Genomic DNA, 11170 nt, shown 5'->3' with positions numbered 1-11170 from the left:
TGTCCACACTGTTTCCAGCATAGTGGATTCGTTTCATGATTAATGTGGTGGAGAAGAGTGGGAGACAGGTACCACCTCGCCATTATTTTAAAGGATGTCATTCTGATGCTCACTGCTTTAGATTGCAAGCAGTTTCCTGACCAGATGGAAGACCACTGAGCATCAGATAAGATTGTATTACAGTCTCTGCTCCAGTTTGCTTGGTATTTCAATGTGAGCTGATCATTCCTTGAGTTTAAAATAGCATATATTTTAGCTATTAAACCTTTCCTATGAGATTGTGTTAATTTAAGTAAATATTCAAAGTCAGTTAGTTCACGCTTTAATGAGGTTACAAGTGGCTGACTTTCTAGTAGGTGTCTGATTTGGAGGTATTGAAACCATGGGATCGTAGCATTTGTATCCTTTTCTATTTGAGCCTTGTTCAGGATAATCCCATGTTTGGATATATCAATAATCCTGTTTTGTTTAATTACTTTCCATAATTTAAAAGAATTTAAGTCCATGCCAGGTGGAAACCAATTCTGATCTATAAAAGATGATAATGGCGAGATGGTTGGAGCAAGATGTTGCCTTAACTTGTCCCATATGTCTAAGGTGGTTCTTAGAAAGGGGTTAGTATGAATTTGAGGTGGTCTATTCTTAGGTTCAGCCCATATCACATCCTGTAAGTCGTGTGGGTAGATGTGTGATGATTCAATTTGTGGCCAACCTGAACCTTCTACAGTATTTAATAGTATTACGATGTTTGCTAGTTGGGCAGCTATGTAGTATTGTTTTAAGTCTGGGACTGATAATCCACCTTTCTTAGCAGACCGTTTCATGGTTAAATAGTTTATCCTAGGGCGTTTGCCATCCCATATAAAACTGTTTATAATTTTTTGCCAATGTTGGAAATCTTGATCTGTAAGTTTAATTGGTAGCATGCGGAAATTAAATAAAAATTGTGGGAGAATCATAGATTTTACCAGATTAATCTTTTCTGCCCACGACAACTTCATTTCCGCCCACTCTTTAATTTTGTCTTTTATCTTTTTTTGTAACGGTTTAAAGTTAGCTTCTTTTATATCCAGTAAATCAACTGGTATCTTAATGCCTAAATAAGTCCATTGCTTATGGGTCCATTGATATGTAAAATTAGAAGCCATCTCTGACCTAATGATTGGAGTTAGGTGAATAGGGTAAATTTCTGATTCGGTTTTATTAATTTTAAGACCTGAAATGTAACCAAAATCATGCAGGGTTTTTTCCAGGGCTGGTAATGAGGTGCATGGATGTGCAAGGTAAAGGACCATGTCGTCCGCAAACAGGGAAATTTTATAAACGTGTTTTCCAATAGTGATGCCACTAATGGCGTTGTTTTGCCGTATAGCCTCAGCCAGAGGTTCTATGGAGAAGGCAAATAATAATGGGGAAAGCGGGCATCCCTGTCTGGTTCCTCTTGTGAGCTCAAAGTCTTTTGATTTCAATCCATTGAGTTTTATTTGGGCCTTAGGAGAAGCATATAATAGTTTGATAATCTGAATAAAAGAATGGCCAAATCCCATCCTAGAGAGCAATCTTATTAAATAATTTGTTTCTAAGCTGTCAAAGGCTTTTTCAGCATCTAATGAGAGCAGGATCGACTCTATTTGATTGGTTTTACAGTGATTGATAATGTTTAGAGTTTTTCTTACATTATCTGTAATACTCCTGTTTGGTATGAAGCCAGTTTGATCAATGTATTGTCGAAGGCTTTCACGGCCGGAGAATGATGGTTGTTGTGGGTTTTCCGGGCTGTATTGCCGTGGTCTTGGCATTGCAGTTCCTGACGTTTCGCCAGCAGCTGTGGCTGGCATCTTCAGAGGTGTAGCACCAAAAGACAGAGATCTCTCAGTGTCACAGTGTGGAAAAGATGTAGGTCATTTGTATCTACTCAGGAGGGGTGGGGTTGAGCTGAGTCATCCTGTAAGAGTTTCCCAGGGTGTGGAATGCTAATGGCGGGAGGCTTCACTGTATCCTGAGGAGCATAACCTTCAAGCATAAGCATAACCTTCAAGCAGTATTCAGACCCACCCGAAAAATACAACAGATGCTACGATCAGCAAAAGACAGTAGAGACCCCCTAACCTCTGCAGGAGTATACCGTATACCCTGCAGCTGTGGACAAGTTTACATCGGGACCACAAGGCGTAGCATCCAGACAAGAATAAAAGAACATGAAAGACACTGCAGACTTGGACAACCTGAAAAATCAGCAGTGGCTGAACATAGCCTAACTCAAACAGGGCACAGTATCTTATTCCAGGACACCAAAATACTGGACAACACTTCCAACTACTTTGTCAGACTGCACAGGGAAGCCATTGAAATTCACAAGCATAAGCAAAACTTCAACAGGAAAGAAGAAACCTTAAGAATGAACCGAGCATGGTTTCCAGTTCTGAAAAACACCAGGCTAACAAAACACTCCACACCCGACAATAGCCCTGCAGAGAAGATTAGCACATCAAGTACCAATCCATATGCAAAAGAACCTCCTCAGGATACAGTGAAGCCTCCTGCCATTAGCATTCCACACCCTGGGAAACTCTTACAGGATGACTCAGCTCAACCCCACCCCTCCTGAGTAGATACAAATGACCTACATCTTTTCCACACTGTGACACTGAGAGATCTCTGTCTTTTGGTGCTACACCTCTGAAGATGCCAGCCACAGCTGCTGGCGAAACGTCAGGAACTGCAATGCCAAGACCACGGCAATACAGCCCGGAAAACCCACAACAACCAGTTTGATCAGATTGTATGTAATGACTTATGATTTTATTCAGACGATTAGCCAGTACTGCTGTAAATATCTTTGCGTCCTGATTTAGTAATGATATGGGACGGTAAGAAGATGGGAGGGTGGCATCCTTCCCTGGCTTAGGGATTACAATAATTGTAGCTTCATACCATGTTTTTGGGAAGTTGCCTTTTAAAAGGATTGCATTGCAAGTTTGGCGAAGGGGTTCTGTCAGAATGTGTATAAACTTTTTATAAAATTCGGCAGGGAAGCCATCTCTGCCGGGAGTTTTATTTAGTTTGAGATTTTTGATGACTTCAGTGATTTCCTGAGAGGAGATCGGTAGATCTAGGGAAGCTTTATGCTCTGGAGTAATTTGTTTCAAGGTTGTAAGAGAGCTTAGGAAGTCCTCAATACCAGATGGTGTTGGATTCTTTGATTTATATAAAGTAGAATAAAAGTCACGAAATATATCTAGGATTTCCTTATTATTGGAAGTGTGAGATTTACCATTTCTTTTAATTAAAGAAATTTGGTTGGAAGAGGATTTCTTTTTAACTTTCCAAGCTAGGAGGCGTAACGTTTTAGGGGTTTTGTGCCAGTACCTCTGTTTTAAAAACAGTAGATTCTTTTGTATGGAAGATGTCTCAAGTGCCTCCAGCTTTTTCCTTTCTAAAGTCAATTGATTATAGTCTTTCTTATTGCAGTATTTCTGTGTTTGTTTTCAAGAGCATGGATTTTGGATATAATTTCTGATCTAGTCTTCTCTCTCTCTTTTTTATAGAATGAGGCTAATGATATGATTTTACCTCTGACTACAGCCTTCATGGCTTCCCAAATTATTGCTTGAGAGACTTCACCTTCTGTATTCTCTTTGAAATAATTTTCCAGTTCTAATTCAATTTCTTTTTTAATTGTTGGGTGTAATAAAAGAGATTTGTTCAGTATCCAGTGAGTGTCTTGTTTTATTTTTTCCGGAAAGGTCAAAAAACAGTCTACCCAGGCATGGTCCGTCCAGATTTTACTGCCTATGGTGGAAGAGATTATATTATGATAAATTTTGGGGGAAGCCAATATGTAATCTATTCTAGTATGGATTTGATGACGGGCAGAAAAATAGGTAAAGTCTTTCTCTAGGCCGTGCTGTGAGCGCCACACATCCTTAAACTCAAATTTGTCAAATAGTAAATTGAGGTTTGATCGATTTACTTTGTTTCTCTGACGTACCCTGTTGTTTTGGGATCGATCCAGGTTTGAATCTGCTATGCAGTTAAAATCCCCCCCTGCCAAAATTTCACCATCCGCATACAACCTTAAATTAGATAGAGTTTCATGAAGAAATTCAATTTGCTTGTCATTTGGAGCGTAAATAGATGCCAAGGTTATTTTTGTTTCTTCCAGAACCCCTTTGACAAAAATAAAGCGTCCCCTAGGATCTATTTTTGAGTCTTCACATTGGAATCTAACATTCTTTGAGATTAAGATTGCAACACCCCTGGCACTGGATGAGCCTGGGGCTTGAAAGTGCACATTGAAACGATTAGACTTTAATACCTGAGGCATTTCTTTCCTATAATGGGTTTCTTGCAAAAACAGTATGTCTACCCCTTGCTTCACTAAAGCTGTAGTAACACGTTTAAGTTTTATAGGATTGTTTAATCCTCTGCAATTTAGAGTAATAATTTTGATTCTATCTGTCATTAGTTATGTGTTAAATAGAATGATATAACGGACAGATGAAACTCTGTGAGCATGAGGAAATAAGGCATCCTCTGAGTCTTTGATAACCTATTTTCAGCTACTCTGTATGGTTCCTCCAATATTGCATAATATATGTTGTCAAACAGAACTGTAACATTAATACAATAACCCCATCCCACCCACTTGAACAAAAACAAAACACCAGTTAACATAATACTGCTCCTTCGTGTGAAGGAGCAATCTCTCCAGAGGCACAGGTCTAAACTGCCTGTGTTAACACAAATAAGGAGAATGGTTAGGTTCTCCCCTTTTCTGGAGGATCCTATACAACTGGGAACTAAAATGAGTACCAGGTTTAGCCCCCCTCCCCCCCCCCCGACTGAAGAAGTAGAAAAGAGATGAGGACTACAGTTACAGAAAGGTCTGAAGCTACAGATAGAGAAGAAGAAGAAATGTTAGGGGCAAGAACAATATTGACAGACAGAAACGCTAGAGAAAAACTCTAAGAAATGATGGTTGCTTGCATGCATTTTCTCCCTCAGGCAGTTGTTTTCATTGGTATCGTGGCCCATCCCGTCATAGTGGAGGATTTCTGTGCGACAGTAGAGCTTTTGTTCAGATCCGGTGAGGATAAGTTCAGTTCCTTAAGAAGAGATGTGCCAGATAACAGATCCGTTGCTTGAAGAGTTCTTCCCTGATGTACTACTTGGAGTTTAGAGGAGGCCACCCATTTGTATCTGATGTTTGCGCTGTTTAGTTGAGTGGTTATGGGTTTAAGCTCTCTTCTCTGCAAAAGGGTTTCGCTTGACAAGTCCTGGAAAACTTGAATTCTCTGCCCTTGAAAAAGGAAAAAGCCTCTTTTTCTAGCCTCTTGAAGGATTTTCTCTTTAGTACGTGAGTCCATAAACGTAACAATAATATCTCTGTTAGTGTTTTTTCTTAAGTTGCGGAGGGAGCCCATCCTATACGCAGCTACAATATTTGGTGCCACACCGTCTTCCAATTGTAGTTCCTGAGCCAGCCATCCTGAAAGGAAGACTATTAACTCAGTTGAGCCTTCTTCTGATTCTGAGAATCCGCGAAATTTTAAATTATTTGATTTCCATTTATTTTCCAGGTCCATGATTTTATTTCTCATCCAGCTCTCGCTAGCCTGCAGAGTGCGTGTTTCTTTTTGCAAGGACAAGCTAAGCTCTAAAGCAGAGTCTGCAGTGCGAGTTACTTGCTGGAGAGACTCAGATATTGCAGTCAATTGATCCTTCATAGGTTTCAAAAGTCTCTCCATTCTATTGGCAATTTTATCTTCCAGTTGATCTATTTTAATACTTAGGTTTGTTTCTTGTACCTGGGTTTTTGTGTCAGTTATTTCCTCAGCAATGACGGAGGCCATTTTGGCTGTAGAGTGGGTTCAGCTGCAGCGCTGTTTCTGTGCTCTCCCGCCGAAAAAAAGGTTTTTACTGATTGTGAAATCGGCTCTGAAGATTTATTTTTATTTCCTCCTGTCTTGCCCATAGTTGTAGCTTGTTAGGATCACTTTAAGGAGCTAATAATTCAGTCGGGGGAAGGGAAGATCCAGGAGCCTGAAACTCACGCGTCTAGCATACACGCTGACGCCCCGCCCCCTCCATGACTCCATACATAAGTGACTTCATGTTATGAGACTTTAGTTTATCACATTCAGCTTCAATATTCCTTCAGCCTTATTTTAAGGAAGAATTTGTAAAAATGCTACATTTACAGCACCCTCCTACAGAGTTCCCCCCTCTAAGCCCTTTCACTTCAATGAATTTAGAAGGTTGTAACTGCACATGATAGCCACTGAGATGATTTTGTCTGTCTAATGGATTGCATTTTTAAAAGCCTAGAAGTACTATACAAACAGCTGAAGGACGGTTAAGGGTTAATCCCTCACAAACACAGAGAGCTTTGAGTGACAGTGTCATGGATCAGCCAGACCACCTCAGCTTATATGAGGCGGAGGACCTGATGGAAAGGGGGATGGGGCAGTTGAAGCAGAGCTAACACCATAGCCAGCTACAGGCAGCCCACCTCCAGAAGCCCACCAGCTGAAGAGCCATTGTCTGAGGGCAGCACCCCAGTCGTTCAAGCACCTGAATTGGGCATGCATCTGACGAAAAGAGCTGTGGCTCGCGAAAGCTTATGCTACAATAAAGTTGGTTAGTCTTAAAGGTGCTACTGGACTCTCTACTAGAATCCTAAAAGAAAATGTACTAGAGTGTTTGGGGAAAACACAGGGATGAAAGCCTCTAACAGTGCAATCCTAAGTGGGGTGGGGTGGGGTGGAAAGTGCATAGGCAGAGGACTAAGGCTTACATGGGTGCAACTTGCACTTACACGGGCGTAGCCTCCCCTTCCACTGGTGGGCAGGGAGGTGAGCTACTGTGGAGAGCTCCACGGCCATGCCAGGCAACCATACGAACATGTAAGTGAGGTGCAAGTCCCTCACTTGCAGCACTGGAGGGGGCAGGGCAGGGTGTGGGCCACAAGTTAGTTGATTTCCTAAGCTGCTGCAGGCCTGGAAATACCCCCTGCAGTGGTGGAATGTTATGCCATGAAAAAAGGAGGCATAGCCCATAGGCGCCCATTGAATGGGAAAACTTGGGTCCCTCTCCCTGTGCCCAGTCCCACTTCCACGGCCCGAACAGGGCATAGGATGGTGACGAATGGGTGGACCAATCCGCGTGTGCTTCTGGAGTGGGCAGCCCCCCTCTCCATGCCCAATCACTTGCCCATGCACCTTACAAAACCTCTGGCTGCACCACTCATGAACTCACGTAAGTGAGCGGCAGTCGGAGGCTCTGCCCTGCAGCCTCCTGCTGTGGGGACTTTGTGCGTAAGGCAGGAGAGTGGGTACTCACGGTGGTGGGCCATGAGTGCACTAGGGGGACTTAGCGGGAAAACTGGGAGAACTTTGCACTCGCTCAAGGGAAGAAGGGCAATGTCCAGAATGTCTGACTAACAAACAAATGTCTGACTCTGGAGTTCCAGCTCGGTAAGCAGTGAGGGAGCACTGACAGCCCAGGTAAGAAGGAGCTGGGGTGGCGGTTAACCCAGCTCACTGATTTTTGCCAGCTGCCCCCCTCACCTGAACTCTACTGACCACCAACCTCTTCAGGTGACGCTCGGCGGGGAGGGGGGTGGTGACAGCAGCCCCTGCTTGCCACAGAGGCTCACCTGTAAACTACTCTTGACTCAGCCAATGGGGGGGGCAGCTACCCATGTGGGTGCTCTGTTCAGACTCCCTCAGCTGGGGCCCCTCCAGGCAGAGGAGGAAGTGCAGCCAGTGGTTGGGTTGATTGGGTGTTCGCAATTTCCTGTTGCTGGAGAGTGCTCAGCCACTTGACTTTCTCCCTCACAGGATAAGATCATCCCAAGGCAGAACACTGTCTTGCCAGAGGGTCATGCATCATGTGGTTGCGAGCTACACCTGTGGAACTGCCACCACAGCTCTCAACTAATGGACACCTTCCCAGACGTTGCAGATTGGGCTTGGCCTCAACTGCGCACCAACCTAGGTCACTTGCAATACGTGTCTGTTTTCCTTGCAAGCAGAACGCTACTCGTCCAGGAGACCAAGGAGCATGGCTGTCTGACCCCCCCCCCCTAAGCCTCCATAAGTGCCATTCCAGTCCAACCCAGGGAGCAGTTTCCCAAGGCAGCCCGCGGCTCAGCCATATTGGCAGGAAACACATCCAGAGAACCTCTGCACCTTTTCCAGTTTAATAAAATATGTGTTAAAAAACAAGAAACTGCTGTCTGTTCACTCACTCCTCTGACATTGACAGTAGCTGTCACCGCCCCCAACTCCCTATCGGGATGTCTTCTCATAGATCTCCACAAATTTTTTCCTGGCTTGGGGCTGGGCTCTGCTGTCAGGGGGAGCCGGGGTCAAGTGGTGCCCTGTCCATCCTCCCTGCCCCGTTCCCTCCCCTCAATGTAACTTCAGGCAGTGGGGTGGGAATTGAAGTGTGGCCCATGAATGTCTGGCCGGGCAAGGGGGGGGGGGCTCCACTGAGGACATTCAGTCTCTGACAGACTGAGCTGCTGGCATCTGATCAGTCAGGCTGATGATTGCTGCATGCAGGGGAAGGTGGAAGTTACTGCCGAGAGGTGGGGGATGTGGAGCAACATCTTGGGATCTCCAGGGCTCCTCCTCTGGGAGGATGGACCACCCTCCATTTCGCTGTTTGCGGAAGCAGCGATGGACTTGGGAAATCTGGCATGGGGAGGGGGTGAATGGTGACCCCCCCCCGGAGCAGTTTTTCTGCTCCTGCAGGCTGTCAGTCCACTGGGGGGCATCACCCCTGGACTGGGGCATGCCTCTTGAGGTCCAATCTGCATTCTCGCTTTGTTGTGATGCAGTGATGTATTCAAATGGTGCCACTGCAAGTCTGTGGGTGCTTTTCACTCCCTTCTAGCCTCTCGCATGTTTTCCAATGGGCATTCCTGTTACTCACTGAAGAACCCGCCCCTTCCACTTGCCTCTCCAGATCCTGGGGGCTGATCCCAAGTGCTGCAGGCTTTCTGGTCCCACTTTTCAAGGAGGGGGAACCTCTTTCTCACGGTAGTGGCAGCAATGGGGGGGTTTGCAGGCGTACCAAGCTTTGGCCACTGGCCTGGCCCTCATTAGAAATGGGAGCTGGACAGGTGAAAGGGTGGGTGTTCAATCTGGACCTTCACTTTCACCTTTTCTCCCCTCCCCAATAGGGATGCCTACTCCCTGATGGGGGGAGGCTGTCAGTAGGCAGCGGGGATTGCAGCACCGCTGCTTGCCCCTCGCCTGCTGGTCAGGGGAGCAGTGTGGCCATTGGCTGGTGTGAACAGGGTGATCAGGGAACAGTGGGTAGGTGCTCCTGGTGGCAGCCACACCTCGCTTTGCCGTGCTTGGGTGCTGGCATAGCTCTCCCACAAAAGTCCATTGGGAGTGGTGGAGGAGCACCCCTTTTGCGTCGATGTGCAAGTGTGGCCGCCAAGCTTGGTCTTAGGATTGGGCTGCCCACATAAGAATTTAAGTATCTGTGAAGAGCACGAACTAAATTCTGTGCATGTACTGATTTTACCTCAGGAGTATCTATGCTGAATTACCTCAGAAATTTTCAGCCCCTATTTTCACCTGACCTTTCCCCTCTAAAATAAATCTAGTTAGTTATTTTTGGATTTTAAATATGTATCTGGTGCCATTTTGCTGTTTAAGGATAAAGAAGATGGAAAGAGAAGGAAAGGTCATAATCTGCTGTATCTTTCAGAAGTTAAAACTCTCACTAGTCATAATTCCCCCTCAAGATTACTTCCCCCTTATATTTTATTGTTTTATGTTTAATATTAATATGTAAACCTTGTGATTTTTTAAAATTGAAATGTGGTATAAAATATTGCAAGTATTTTATTTGTAAAATGCATCAAATGGGCTATGAATGTGCTGCAGAAAAATTCGAACCTGAAGATTAAAATAGGAGGGTGAAATAAAAGGTAACAAACAGCGCAGAGGTGAGACACCTCTTTGGTCTACAGCGACATAATTGTGTAGCATAGTACTTCAGAACTATAGAAACACGTCAGGTGAGTGAAAGAGAACGAGAATCGACAAAGGCAGGGCAAGCGTGCGGCCAAATGCTAAAGAAAGGTTTTTAATATCTATCAGGCGCAAAACCGCAATGACATAAGTGGTCAAATAGTCAGTCGCCTCGATGCACCTTTTTGTTAAAAGACGCAAAGTAAAGTAACCCAAGTTTATTAAGCAGTTATTTTGGAAAATCTTGCTGAGTTGCGTAAGAGCGTTCTTCGAAAAAGAAGAGGAGCATCCCCTCCCTACCAGAATGGAAGGATGGGGGCGGGGGCGAAATATCTCCATAGGGCTCTTCCAAAGGGGACACGTGCAGAAGATCAGGGCGGAGATCCAGAGAGACGAAGGCGCCGCTGCTGCACGCACGAGCGCTAGCCTGACCACGAGCCAGTTTCTCACGCGCGCGCTCTTTCGAGCAAAGCGCTCAAGGAATCCCCTGAAGTTGTGCTTTTCCCCCGGCCCGGGCAAGCGTGCAGCGCGTTGTGCGCGGTTTGGCCGGAGAAGAAAAGAGGTGGGCGGCGGGCGGCGGCAAGCCACCCCTCGGGCAGGGCTGTGTGAACCGGAGGGCGGGAACTCGGGGTGGGGGTGTCTGCTGAGATCTTGCGTCACTGAAGGAGCTGAGCCGAGGACTGAAGGGGAGAAGGAGCCTCTGCTGGGAGGGAGGCGAGCGGGGCAGGCTCTGGCGGATCGCCTCGTGCCTTTCTGAGTGAGGCGGCGGCGCGCTAGCGTCCCACGAAGATGGATCTGCGCCCGAAGCTTCTCGGCGGGACTGTGGCGTTTCTCGTGTGTTTGGGCGGCTGTCTAGCCCAGGCTCCCCTGCAGGCGCGAACTGGTCGGCCAGGCGGCCGGAACAAGTAAGTTGCACCCCTTCTCCTGGTCGGGCCCGCTCCTGCCAAGCCAGGGTATCTAAAGAGCGGCGTCGGGGGGAGACGGGCTGACAGTGGTCGAGCGCCTCGGCCAAGCTATCCTGATAACAACAGCCTGAGACCGGGCAAGTTAGAGCAAGTGAAGAGCCTGCCTGGTGCGAGGATGGGGGGTTGACAGAGAGAGGAACTTGGTGTTTTAGCTGGTGAGACCGGGACCTCCCTGTCACCAGAGCGGCGGGACTTGCTGGGAAGTAC

The 11170-nt window shown here is 46.1% G+C and overlaps 1 protein-coding gene across 2 annotated transcripts in view; it reads left to right on the top strand.

Moving 5' to 3' along the window:
• The first annotated feature begins 10778 nt into the window (after positions 1 to 10778).
• Positions 10779 to 11170, top strand: part of EMILIN2 (elastin microfibril interfacer 2) — a 54181-nt gene continuing 53789 nt past the window's right edge. For both annotated transcript variants that reach the window (XM_054984627.1, XM_054984626.1), the window contains exon 1: positions 10779 to 10903. In XM_054984627.1, the coding sequence (XP_054840602.1) occupies positions 10788 to 10903 (116 nt within the window). In that variant the 5' untranslated portion in view covers positions 10779 to 10787. The remainder of the gene's footprint in view (positions 10904 to 11170) is intronic.

The sequence above is a fragment of the Eublepharis macularius genome, chromosome 7 (assembly GCF_028583425.1).
Source record: "Eublepharis macularius isolate TG4126 chromosome 7, MPM_Emac_v1.0, whole genome shotgun sequence".
Taxonomy (NCBI): Eukaryota; Metazoa; Chordata; class Lepidosauria; order Squamata; family Eublepharidae; genus Eublepharis; species Eublepharis macularius.
Note: the sequence above shows the minus strand (reverse complement) of the source record. Positions and strands in the feature narration are given on the sequence as shown.